This window comes from Podarcis vaucheri (genome assembly GCF_965113315.1).
Source record: "Podarcis vaucheri genome assembly, chromosome: 14".
In the NCBI taxonomy this organism is placed as follows: Eukaryota; Metazoa; Chordata; class Lepidosauria; order Squamata; family Lacertidae; genus Podarcis; species Podarcis vaucheri.
The window spans coordinates 35,713,223-35,726,399 of NC_138752.1; the positions used below are offsets into that span (position 1 = coordinate 35,713,223).

General features: G+C 46.8%; 1 protein-coding gene across 2 annotated transcripts in view; it reads right to left on the bottom strand.

The window, feature by feature from the left end:
* Positions 1–13,177, bottom strand: part of LOC309518710 (syntaxin-binding protein 4-like) — a 60,607-nt gene that overhangs the window by 8,448 nt on the left and 38,982 nt on the right. For both annotated transcript variants that reach the window (XM_082199087.1, XM_082199088.1), the window contains exons 6-16: positions 11,186–11,271; positions 10,270–10,396; positions 8,630–8,771; positions 7,842–7,948; positions 7,193–7,346; positions 5,408–5,480; positions 3,551–3,648; positions 3,213–3,309; positions 1,718–1,845; positions 1,157–1,249; positions 791–856 (exon numbers count right to left, since the gene is read on the bottom strand). In XM_082199087.1, the coding sequence (XP_082055213.1) occupies positions 791–856; positions 1,157–1,249; positions 1,718–1,845; positions 3,213–3,309; positions 3,551–3,648; positions 5,408–5,480; positions 7,193–7,346; positions 7,842–7,948; positions 8,630–8,771; positions 10,270–10,396; positions 11,186–11,271 (1,171 nt within the window). The remainder of the gene's footprint in view (positions 1–790; positions 857–1,156; positions 1,250–1,717; positions 1,846–3,212; positions 3,310–3,550; positions 3,649–5,407; positions 5,481–7,192; positions 7,347–7,841; positions 7,949–8,629; positions 8,772–10,269; positions 10,397–11,185; positions 11,272–13,177) is intronic.

Below are 13,177 nucleotides of genomic sequence, written 5' to 3' on the forward strand. Positions count from 1 at the left end.
AGGTTGTATATATGTGTAAGTAAAGCCATATAGCCTAAGGACACCACAGTCTCTGCTGTCCCTCATTCCAGGAAACCAAACCCTGAGTAAGCCCTGGAATTCCAGGAATCTCTCACCACTAGGGTGGCGAGTAGCAATACGTAATTGCTACATCATTATTTGTCACATTGTACTTATAAATCTGTGCAGAAACAACTGATCTGCTTTTCATATATGCTAAAGAAGAATTAATAAAGTATTTTGAAGTTACAGTGGTACCTTGGGTTACATACGCTTTAGGTTACATACGCTTCAGGTTACACACTCCGCTAACCCAGAAATAATGCTTCAGGTTAAGAACTTTGCTTCAGGATAAGAACAGAAATCAGGCTCCGACGGCGTGGCGGCAGCAGGAGGCCCCATTTGCTAAAGTGGAGCTTCAGGTTAAGAACAGTTTCAGGTTCAGAACGGACCTCTGGAATGAATTAAGTACTTAACCCGAGGTACCACTGTATTGTTTTAGATGCATCTTTCATCTTGATTTCTGCATTGTGACCTGTGACTGTAATTCTACTCATCTGAAGAAGGACCACAGCTAAGTAGTATAGCATCCATCTCCAGCAACAGCTGGGAAAGTTCCCAGTTTCGTACCCAAGAGGGTCGCTGCCAGTCAATGCAGACAATAATGAGATAGTAGGACCCATGGTCTGATTCAGTATAAGGCAGCTTCCTGCATTCTTGTAAATTACCTGCACAAAAAATGCCAATGAAAAAATCAAGAGTGTAATCAATCACCCAGCTTTTCACTGACCTGGTTCAGTCTCTGAAGCTCATCTTCCATGGACTTCTTGTTGCTTTCTACCTCCTTCAGGAGAGACTAGGAGACAAATCGCAATGTCACAAACTCACCCAGCCAGCCAATACTGTCCAACCACAAAGAAAAACACTGCCCTGGACAGATCTGCAACTTCACCATCCACTTAAAAAATGCATGCAGAAATCCTCAGGTTCAACTGCATTTCCAGGAAAGAATAAGAATAGTCCCCCGTATGAAACTGCCAGACAATACTGAGTTAGACGGCCTTTCTTAGTATATGGCAGCTTGTGGCGTCTTTCAGCATTTGTGAGCATGGCATCAACATGCTTGGAATCAAACCCACCTGGGTGAGCCTCTCACCTTTAACCTCCGGACTTCTTGCCGCAGGTCTGTCATTTCCAGCTGTAGCTGCTCCAACTCTTCACTCTCATTGCAACTGACGGAGTCGAAAGTCTGTAAGTAAAGATTTCCAGCAGCTGTGTTAGTCTTGTTGCAATGAAAGTCGCAAAGAGTCTTGTGGCACCTTAAAGACTAACACATTCATTATGGGTGTTTCATTTCCTTCTGATCTCATCCCCCAAATCGTGTACATAATCATGTAACTCGGAATAACACTTCATGCAACCGATGAAGTGGACTGTGGTTTGCGTAAACTTGTGCCATAAAATTTTTGTTTGCGCCGATCATTGCAATGCATCCCCAATTATTATTACTGCATAATTATAAGGTTATCGTATAATGTTCGAAGGGTGTATGGCTATGAGGGGGTGTGGACTATGACGAAAGGACTATGCATGTCTTAATTTGCCACTGCACTACTGGCTATCATTAAGTAAGCACACACACACACTTCAGAAGATGGGCACAGTTCCCCAGCTGGGAGCAAAGGAAGAAGAAACTTTGAACTAGCCCAAGGCTGACCAGAGAATGGAAAGCTGACGTGTCCAGTAGGGTGGCCACTTCATGCTGAGTAAAGAGCACTGAGTTGGAATTGAGGCCGGCCTCCTCAAGCTCCTCTGGCAGCAGATCCCTCAGGGCTTGGAGGAAGTCTGCAATGGAAAAGGAAAGGGTTAGAAGATGTGCACAGCGGCGAGAGACCGATGAGATCCCTTGGTGCAGCAGTAACTCTGGTACCCACAGTAGGTTATTTCAGAAACAAATCTAAACCATGGTTTTCAAAAGCTGCAGTTTAGACTCTAAGGGATGAGTTCTGTAGCAGGCATACAGGCCAACCAGGAGCTGCCAGTTCCTTTCCTTCATCACCTTCCCTGAGGCTGTCCCAAACAGTGGCATCTGAGGGTGGAGCAATGTCCCAAACCATAGGAGCCATGTCTCCAAACCATGGGACAGGAGCTGAATCCTACAACAATAGGATCCAGAATGCAGCAGTCTGATTGGTCTGCAGGAGCCACCCAATCCAGCTGCAGGTGGAAGTGAATCAGCGACCTGATTGGCCTGCAGGAGCAGCCAATCAGGCTTCTGGAGGAGGTGAATCCGCAACCTGATTGGCCTACAGGAGGAGCCCGGAATTAGCCAATCACGCGGGGCCCATTGTGTAAATAATGTATATATAGCTAGATGTTTTGGGGAAAAGTTTCATTCTTTGCTACTATGAGCTGAATAAAGAGCATGAAATTCACACTCGACTCCAAGTATATTTCAGTCTCAGATCCTGGTTATTGCACATGCTCACTCACATCTCATACACCATCACCTTGTTTTGTTGGACGGTGTTGGTTTGGTGACTTTCCCCCCTTTCATTCCTCTTCCCCCTGCCAGTGGCTGCAATGACAACCGCGGGAGTGCAGAAAGGCCTGCCTGGGCCACCTGCCTGCCCACTCATTCGCTCTTCCCACTTGCCCTACAGGGGAGTTCCCTCAGGGCTTCCCAGGCTTTCCTCGCTGGCTGAGCATGCCCACTCAATCAGGGTTGCCATATTTCAAAAAGTAAAATTCCTTACACCCACAAAGTTATTGAGCTTTTTTTAGGAAGCCCCAAAATTGTTGAGATTTTATAATCACCAGAAATAGTGGTTTTAAGCCATACATGCCCCCTGCTACGATTTTGTCCTTTTTTAATAATGTGTTTCCTTGGGGGAGGGAGTGACTCCCTGATCCAGGAGGTGCTATATTAACGAGGGAAACTTCCAGAATTGCATGAACCTGGAAAGAGCCATTTACAAAACTGAACTACAGAGGGCAGCACCTCTCTACTTTTCGCTAGCTGCTGAGCAAAGCTTTTCTCAGATAGTATTTCCCTTGCCTACTTTTTCTGGCTACAGTTTGGGCCAGCAATGCTTTCTACTGCTCCAGCTAATTCCATCTAGGTGCTTTCAGTATCCACCCCCCAATTTCTTCATGGGAGTGGAAGAAAAATAAAATAAATGCTGTATCAAGTTCATGCTGCTGAAACTCACCTCCATAGGCTACTGTCCCCTGAGAGTCAGTTGTCAAACTTTGCCGCAACTGTCTCTTCTTCTCCTCATTCACATCGAGACTTAAATATTGCAGCATCTGATTTCGGGGAAAGAAGCAGCGAATTTTGCAATGCAGAATTCCATGGGGAGAGGGATTGATTATTAAACAACTCTGGGAACTGTAGCTCTGGGAGGGGATCCCCTAAGAACAGCCAGCACCCTTAGCAAACCACAGCTCCCGTAATTTGATGGGGGAGCCTTGACGGTCCAAAGCGGCGTCATAGGGTGTCGTATGAATGTGGCCTCTGTTTTGAGTGGGACTTTCTTGTCAGACTCACCAGTTCCAGTTTGCCGTCCTTGAGGCGAATGTGAGGATCCAGGGCCACTTTTGGCTTGGTGGCTGGAGCCGCTCGCTGGTTTGAAGAGGAAACAGGAGCTGTAAGACAAGAAGTCACCGTTCATCTACACTAGCAACGCAAGGATGCCTGCTCCTTGCATTGGGTGCTAAAAAATAAAAGACTGCACTCTGCTTTCTCTCCCTGCCCCCCCACCAATTCCTGTGGGGCATAATTAAAGCCTCACTTGCTTTCACATGTGGGGGGAGCGGGGAGGCAGGCAAAGAAGAAGAAGAGTTTGGATGTGATATCCCACTTTATCACTACCCTAAGGAGTCTCAAAGCGGCTAACAATCTCCTTTCCCTTCCTCCCCCACAACAAACACTCGGTGAGGTGAGTGGGGCTGAGAGACTTCAAAGAAGTGTGACTAGCCCAAGGTCACCCAGCAGCTGCAGGTGGAGGAGCGGGGAAGCGAACCTGGTTCACCAGATTATGAGTCCACTGCTCTTAACCACTACACCATGCCACGCCACGCCACGCCATGCTACACTACACCACACCACACTGAGAGAAGGGTGAAGGACAGGATCCAGGAAGAAATGGGCTGGGATGGAAGTGGCATTGGTAATGGTTGTATTGTTACTGCAGTTCTTCTTTGCACTCCAAGTCAAACCTAAACCCGACAGCACTACAAAGTTAACGGAAGAGTTTCTGCTTACAATCTAGAGGTTAAGCAGAGCAATCGGCCCTGCCAGCGGGCTACGAACACCAGCTGGCCCTGCTGTTGGGCAGTTGTGTGTGGCTGATTGTCTCCCATTGTGGAGAGCTGCCTGGTGGAAGGTCACCCTGAAGGCTGCTCCTGATGGTCACCCCGCTGCACCTCTCAGGTGAGGAGGAGGGTGTTTCACAGGAAGGTTGGAAGAAGCGGTATAGGAGCCACCCTCACAAGCATAATCCAGCTAAATCCTGAGCTCCGCCAGTCCCTGCCAAGCACAGAAGGGCTTTGTATGTGGCCTGAGGGAACTGACAGGGTTTGCAGGATTTGTCACCCACCATTCAGCCCAGGCGGGTTCAAGGACAGAGCAACTCCCCCTCTGCCTCCTTGCTAATCGGGATTAACCGGGGGTTTTGCTCATTAGATCAGAACACAGATTTCCCAGGTGCACCTAAAGGCCAGCCGGCACCCATCTCCTCTCTCTCTCTCTCTCTCTCTCTCTCTCTCTCTCTGATAGCCCCCTTCTGTCTGTGGCTAGATCGAGGTGGAGTCCTGCCCTGACTGTGGCAGAGATCACTCCGAATATAACTGAACCAATATAACTCAACCTTTCTATGAACCAGCGGTGCCTTTCTCTGTTGTGGACTGCGCTCACGTGAAGAAAGGGTCAGGTTGGGAAACAAAATGGGCAGCCAGATCCAGCCACTTAACACTATTCAGATGGAACCTGGGAAGGGCCACCTTCAGGAGGTAGGGATGGACATATCAGTCAAGTTTAGTTTATCTTAGTTTCTCGGTCCCCCACCCCCAAACTTCAGTTCTCCACATTTTCACAGCAGTTTGCCATTTTTTTAAAAAAATAAACAAGTCCTCCTGAAAATCCACCAGCAACTTAGAAAGAAATTCTTTGTTTCCCTGATCACATCTAGTTTGGCCTGTTGCCTAGTCTTCTCCTTACAAGCTAGATTTCCATGTGTAGATAAGAACAGTACAGGAAAACAATCTACAATGTGTAGCCTGTCCCCCTGAGATCTGCGTTGGTACAGTCCAGGAAGGACTTCAGTGGATTATTTTAGCACACTGGAAGGAGTGATGGGCTGATTTATTCCACCGGTGGAACATGCCATTGAGGAAGTCCCCCTACCGGAAACGGTGAGCTCAGGCGGACAGATGTCTGGAGATGGAGAAGGCACAGGGAAGGGACTGTCGTGTCTGCTCTGGAAAAGAAGAAATGCAACAGAAGACATGTTGGACTGGGAAAAAGCTGAGAGCCTGAAAGGCAAAAAAGAGACACAAAAGTTTCCCTTGGAGCCACAATAAAGTGAAGCCATTTGAGCAGCCACAAAGGGTCTTCAGCTTCACAAGTGTTGGTGTGGAAACAGGGTTGTATTCAATGCTAGTCCTACTCAGAGTAGATTCATTAAAATTACTGAACACGACTAACAGATTCTTTAATTTCCCTGGCTCAACTCTGAGTTGGATACATTCTATACAGTCCAGCAAACTGAACAGGCAAGTGAATCTACCTACAGTGGAGATGGCAAACACAGTGCCCAAGAGCACAAAAGTACACACCCTGAGGTACACAGAGCCACCTGACCCCCCTGAAATGCTAGCGGAAAGAAGCATTCTCTCTCTGAATGGTGCCCACAACAGTACCTTCAGTCTGCAAATGTGCCCACTGACCAAGGTTTGGGCCTAAGGTTTTGCCCACCCTGTCATTCTTCAGGTGGGCTGTCCAAGTTTGCTTGCATAATATATCTCTTTCCCCTCACCAAATGTGTGCTGTGGGTTGGGAAGGAAGGAAGTGTATTGGTGATGGCATGGACATTAGCCAATAGGCACTGTCGCAATGGTAAACCACACTGAAGATGTGGGGTATTTCCCCACACACACACACCAGAGCTTGCTAAAAGACTAAAAACAAGTTGAGTCTGTTTGCAGAGCAGAGAAGGATCTTTCAAGCAGCCTTTGCCACTCTCAAACATCATGTGAGTGTTTGCTCTTGCAATATTTTAGTGGAATGACCTAAGAGAAACAAGCAGAAGAGCAAATGTGTTTGTGATCATAAGGGCAAGCAGAAGAAAAAGTCATGTTGACTTTGGATGTGGACCCTGAATACATGGCACTAGAAGTGGCTCACCAGATGAGGTGGGGCTATGATAGCATGCCATCAGGGGTATCACTGCTGCTTACTAGGAGAAAGGCGGAGGAGGGGTGAGGTCACATGCTGCAAGCTCACAGGTAGGAGCACTGGATTGGCTGCATCACTGTGCTGGTACCATGTCACCTTTGCCACTTCCTTGCTCTTCCTGGTAAGCAACAGCAGCCCACTTTCCAGAGAGCCAGCAAAACAGCTCTGCTTCACCTGGTGAGCCACTTCCGACTACAACCACAGACCAGTTTGTCATAACATTTGTCCATAGCATCCTGGGAACTGCAGCCTCAAAGGACTATTGGAGAATTTTGTTTCAAAACTCTTCTCTTTTCCTCACTTGGAATCACAGTTCCTAAATTTATGGGGATGGAGGGAATATTTTGTGGTGTAGACTTGGTGCTTTTCATAGTAAAATCCCTGCTATCCAAGGGGCGGGGGTGGGAAGAGGAAAGCTTGCTAGCAATACTACCAGAAATTCCCTGCCCTGTCTTGGACCATTCTGTCAACAGGAGTGTGCTCCAGGCAGCTCAGAAAGATCCCACTGCAAAAACAACAAGCTGGCTATTTTTAAATAGAAGAGACATCATATGGAAAGCTCTAGACAGCACCCTCACCCTGAACAAGGAGAGGGCAGGTGGACCCAAGCTGCTATATGCCACCTCTTTCCCCAAACAACTAATCCATGAGGATTATGGCCAAGATCAAATCCTGTTGGAAATGGAGAACATTTGGGTGAGATCTTCGTGAGTTCATTGAGTCTCGCCACCTTACCTCAGGGGACCTCACGTGGACTTTCAACCTGCAAGTGCCCAGGCCGTTCCCCACAGCTTTCGTCGGCAAGGAATGGGTGCTGTTGTGAGCTGAGAGTCCGGGATGGAACCGTCCTCTTCCGGAAATAAAGGCCACTTCAGTGTTTCCCTCATGTCTTAAAATCAAATGAGAAACCAGTTTAGAACTAAACAGCCTCATACCCGGGAATTCTGAGGTGCCAAAATATCAGTACAGTTTTGAAAGGTTCCGTCTGCCATCTTGATTCAAAATGGTGGCCAGTTGTAGCCAAACATAGACAAAAAAAATCAAAAACTCCTCTTCCCTATGGTGCTGCCCCATGTGGCTTTGTGAACATGTGTGTGGACATTGCAGCCTGAAGGGCTGTGGAATTTCTGTTCCTTGGAATATTGTCAAAAATGAGCATAAGCTTGCAAGGGGAACATGCTTCAGTTGCCTGGAGCCAACCTCATTGTAGACACATTTTTAAATGCAGTGCACTTTTTAAAAGGGGTACTGAGATTGACATTTTGATCTGGAAGTGGGAATTAAGGCAGCTTTGGCTATCTCAATTCTGTTCAAGATGGCCCACTGCAGTTCTTCCAACACCACATCATTAGCATCCAAAGGGCTTTCAGAAAGTCTCCTTTACCTGAATTTTGTTTTTGCAAGAATCCTTTTGGCCTCTTCATATGTGGCCCCCACCAGAGAGTCTTTATTGACAGCGATGAGCTGGTCGCCTACCCGGAGACGGCCATCCTGTAAGAACGCCAGAGAAGGATATCTCTGTGAGATCAAGCTTCATGGAACATGGAGGAGTGAGGTGAATCAGGACCACATTATTTCCTCAGTTGTCCTCTGCTAGGAGTAGTTAACCTTTATTGGCCTGAGGGTCACACTCACCCTTGACCAACTATCTGGTGGCTGCATGGTGGTGGTGGATGTGGCCACACCGATCCACACATTTGCACATGCAGCACACACATAACACACATGTAGAGATGGCTCAGCTGAGGAGAGAGGCTATTGTTGCCTACTTCACTCATCACATGATCAATCTGATGATCTGGGAGGTGGAGATTTGTATCTCTACCAGGGTGAAGAGGTTGAAACTGCTCTGTGCATTGTGTCTTTTCCCACCATCCCCAAAACTGGTGAGGGACCAGAACTATCTTCTGGGAGGGTACTTGATCCAGTCCCTGAGGATAGTAATTAGTTATTGCTATTCAATCTGCTTAATACTCACTCAGTGGTGAGTGGGGTCAGAGGAAAAAGTGGGTGGAGCAATGGATGTGAGTTATCCTTTGTGTGGTTGGCTAGTTTCTACACACACACACACACACACACACACACACTCCTTGCTGAGGGGCTGTGGACTCAGAAGAGTCCCAAGGGCTCGATGGAGAGTGCCAGCCTAGGCTGTTCAAATGTTTGGCTCACCCTGTAACAGTCGCCTTCTGGTTGCACCTCTTGAATGTAAACCATGGGTCCATCCGGCCGGTTGGCCCCTCCTCCGATGGTCACACCCAGCCCAGAGGATTTTGCTATAGAGATGCTCTGGATCCCAGATTCGATGGCGCAACTGCAAGGGAAGAGGGTAGCAGGTTAGTGGAAGATGTTAAGAAGAACCCAGCTGAATCAGGCAAGGAATTTGTATCCAACAGCAACCAGCCATGAGAAACATAGGGAGAGGCCTTACAAAGAGTCATACCACCGGTCCATCTAAGCTCAGTAGTGTCTACACTGACTGACAGTGGCTCTCCCAGGTCTCAGACATTATATTGCCCAACCCCACATGGAGACGCCATGGAACCCAGGTCCTTCTACAAGCAAAACTGATGTTCTGTCATGTTGCTATTACCCTTCCAATTTATACCTCTTAGAGGCACACAAGCAGAATATGATGGCAATAGCCCATCCACAGTGTTTATCCACAGCATCTGGTATTCAGCAGTAGACTACCATTGAACTTGGAGGTTCTATGGCTAGCCATCATAGCCATCAGCAGGAGGCAAATCACATTCAGTCTGCAAATTGACCTAATGGCCTTTGGAATCTCATAGTCTCATGGTGCAGAAAGAACCCAAAATCTCCATCAAAGATAATCTCTGCTTTGTCCACAAGGTAGGATCTTCCACATATCCCTGTCTCAAACTACCCTCGCTATCGCTCTATAATAGGCCCATCCAAACTTCAGGAAAATAAGAGGCAAGATAGCCTTTCCTGGACTGTTTTCCATTTAAGGTGGCTAGTGGAAAGAGTACAATTGTCAGGGACCAGGAGACAAATAGAGGTGAGGACTGTGAACCTGAAGGGGGAAGGCAGCGTGGGGCTACCCTAGAAGCACAGCTATCAGATGAACCTGCAGGGTCAGTGCCCATTCTTGGCCCAAGAAGGTGACACTGCCATTGTCCGACTTGGAGGACTGTAGAAGACCCGGGAAGACCTGAGGCTCACCCACTCCATCACAGTAGGAGATTACTGGAAATGGGTGTGTGGCACCAACAACGAGACCACTTCTAGTGCTCCTCCTATAATAAGGCTCACTTGCAGCTGGTTCCTTACTGGAGGAACTTCAGAGCTCTGTGTTCCCCAGAGCACTACCTGAGCTGGGTATCCAGCCTGAACCCTGCTCCCCCCCGGTATCCAGCTTGTGTTCTGCTGAAACTTCATCCCACCTTGCCTTGTCTCCTGCCAGAACTTCACCTGGTCTTATACCTTGGCTAGGCTTTGCCTTGCCACACTGCAGAGCAAGTCAATGTGTTTCAAAGCTCTGCAATGTGAAACAAAGACAGAACTCTGTGCATGTGGAAAGTTAACCCCTCAGGGAAAAGGTGAGGTGAAAGTCCTTTCTCCTAACATGCTGGTTATTCTCCTGAATGAATGTGGCACATCCATTCTTACGTTAGGTGCGTCTGCCACACAAACGGCTGCACAGCTTGCACAAGGAGGGTGTGTGTGCATGCGCACTCTCATCCTCTAGGATGCTCCACACGTGATGGGGCACACAAGCACATACAGGTGATCCAACGGGATTGCAACCAACCATTGACACCTCTCGAGAGCAATGAAGTACGTACTGCGAAGGTGGGTGTGGCGAGTGTCCTGCATTCCCAATCAGTGGTCCGTGGGAATTTGCCGGGCTCAGCAACAAAGGGCTCTGGGAACGAGATGAAGACCCCGAGGACGTACTCTCCAAATACCTGCCTGAAGAACAAAGCCAAGGACACTGTTTGGAGGTGAATGAGAGACTTCCCTGGACATCAGCAAGCTTCAAGTCATACTGAGAATGGAGGAAGGGCCTGACGCTGGGCACTCCTGCTTCCTCCCCCATCCCACAGCCTCCCTCCAAGTGTGCTCCCTGCACCACGGGAGCAGTGGCATGCAGTGGGAGGCATCTGGTTCCTCGGGTGCCCATGAGGGTGGGGACTCTAGCCCTATAGGCTCTGGTGGTCCAGGAGTTCCTCCTGGATGCTTCTGTCTGACAGCCCCAGGTGCTGCTGTCTCCTGATCTCCAGCCATCATTTTAGAGCCCTGAGTTTGAGCCAGCTCCTAAGCTGTTGCCTCTACAATTTCTGACTCTGTGTCTGAATTGCTTGAAGCATAAAGAGCTGTTGAGCCATTTGACTGCAGCAACAAGGGCTGTGATAAGTTGGACAGTGTGCAAAATTTAATAAAACTTCATTTTTTAAAAATTATTTTTATTGGTATTTAATAAAACTTCATTTGAAAGGGGGGGGATTACCGCTCAGTCCAGCAGCAATTCAGACACAGTCAGAACTTGTAGAGGTTCTGAGCTCATAGTGGTTAGTGAGATGGTTAAAATAGTTTCAGGCAGAAGCTGACCTGCAGTGGAAGAGAAACAATGACTAAGGGAGGGCGGAAAGGAAAATGACAATATCTTACATCCCTAAGTATGTACTGTTTTGGTTTTTTGTCCTCTTTTTTTCCTAGTTCCACTGCTAGTTCAGTTCACTCAAGATAATAAATACTGACCCCCACCATGGAGAACTGGTGAGCTGCGTGCCGAACCTGTGTTGCTATGAGATCCGAATTTTTCCAGCAGTTCTGCAAATTCTCTCCTGGACAACAAAAAGAATGCTAATTAGTACAACTGTCTACCCCCAAGTATAGTGTGTGAGTGTGTATCACACATGGATTGTCATGATGTTTCAAAACTACATCTATCTGAAACAAAGGTGAACTTTTCATAATTATTCTTTCTTTCTAAAGTTTGGTTTTCTGTGGCACTTCCCCCCCAACCCCCCCTTCACCACATAGAATATTATATCTGGCAGACATATTGTAAAGGCAATAATGTTAAATTAATAACTTCAGTATTTTGCACCCTAAATTCAGTTCTCCACATTTCCACATCAGTTTGCAAATTTATTTAATTTTAAGTCCTCGTGTCATGAAATTAATTCTCATTTCAGTGCAAATTGATTGTACTATGCACATTTTCCTCTACAAGTTTGCCACACGCACACATTTTTGCAAAGCAAGCTTCTGCCAACTCAACGTATTTTTCTGTTATTTTCAGAAAGGTTTGCATTTGCCAGGTTTCGGATGGCGGGTGGGGGGCACTCTACCCTGGTATATGCATTTACCTATACATTACTCGACGGCAAAACTGTGATGCCAAATTCAGAGCAGCATGGATTTCAACAAAAAGCTCTTTTTTGTTTTGTGCATTGTTTAGGAAAGTGGAAATTAAGTTGGTTCAACCTTCAAAAATGTGACCTGAATCAGATTTCTTCCCCATCCCTAAACACTATCAAGACCAGGGACAAATAAGTCTTTATGCAATGAGAAATCACATTTATAATATGGATGTTTGATCATGCCGTGGAGACCTATAGGATGTAAGGGCTGGGCAAATATTGGCCAGGCTGACCGCTGACAGGCTGAGTCATTCATTGATGCTCAAACAGCTGACCTCAAAAGAACAGAGCGGGTGGGACAGGGAGGGGGCAATCTGGGCACCTCACGTGATCTGAGTCAGAAACGCACCTCTGACCCTAAGGTGGAGACAAGGATGATTACTCCTTCAAGCTCAAGAGCATGGCTGAAAGATAATAAGGGATAAATAAAATAAAATAATAATGCTAAAAAGGCTGGCATAAAACCACCCTCTCGCTCTCGCTTCCTCTCCCCTTCTTCTTAATCTTGGAGATATGTATTGGTGTATTAAACATTTTGTGAGATGATTATGTAAGTGAAATCTCTACAAATCTTTGCCCCTCCCAAAAGCTTACAGGCCATCTCACCCTCTGGATGATCTTTTGCAGATTTAGTGCATAACTGATAGCAAAGGATGGCTGTAAATGTTGTTCAAAGTTTGACCACCTTTCCTTGGGCTCAATATGTTGTATATGATTTAATTTCCTAGCCATTGAGGAGCAGGAAAGCCTCTTTATATTAGCAGACATATGCTGCAGTTTAAGATACGACTGGGCAGAGTGGAACAAGGAAATCTCAGTTATCGCAAGAGTACAGAAGATTTCATCAGAGGACTCACAAGCCTGCTGTAATGAGTTTGGGAGTTAGACTGAATGGGCTTTCGGAGTCCCCTTCAATCCGAAAATGAGATTCTGAAGAAAAGGAGACTGCTAAAATGCTCAAACCATTGTGCCATATTGGTTTGAGATGCTTCATAAAAAGCAAGCAAACAATTAATAATAATCAACAGCCAATCAGATCCATCCAGGTCACTTGGCCAGCTGTTTCCCAGTTGGTGGAAAGGAGGACCACTCTCTTTTGCCAATTTATTCTGCCCCATAAAGGCTTAGATAATACACACACTGTGGTCTCGATTCTCCTTCCCAGGATCTTGCTAGTGATGAAGACAGGAATCTCCATTATTAATGAAAGGATTGTTTGGGTAGGGAAATCTAATCTCAAATGGCACATGCCCTCCAAGGCCAACTGCTTTGAAATAAAATCCAAGATAGGAAGACTGCAGGGTATTATGTGTTAGCTAGTATA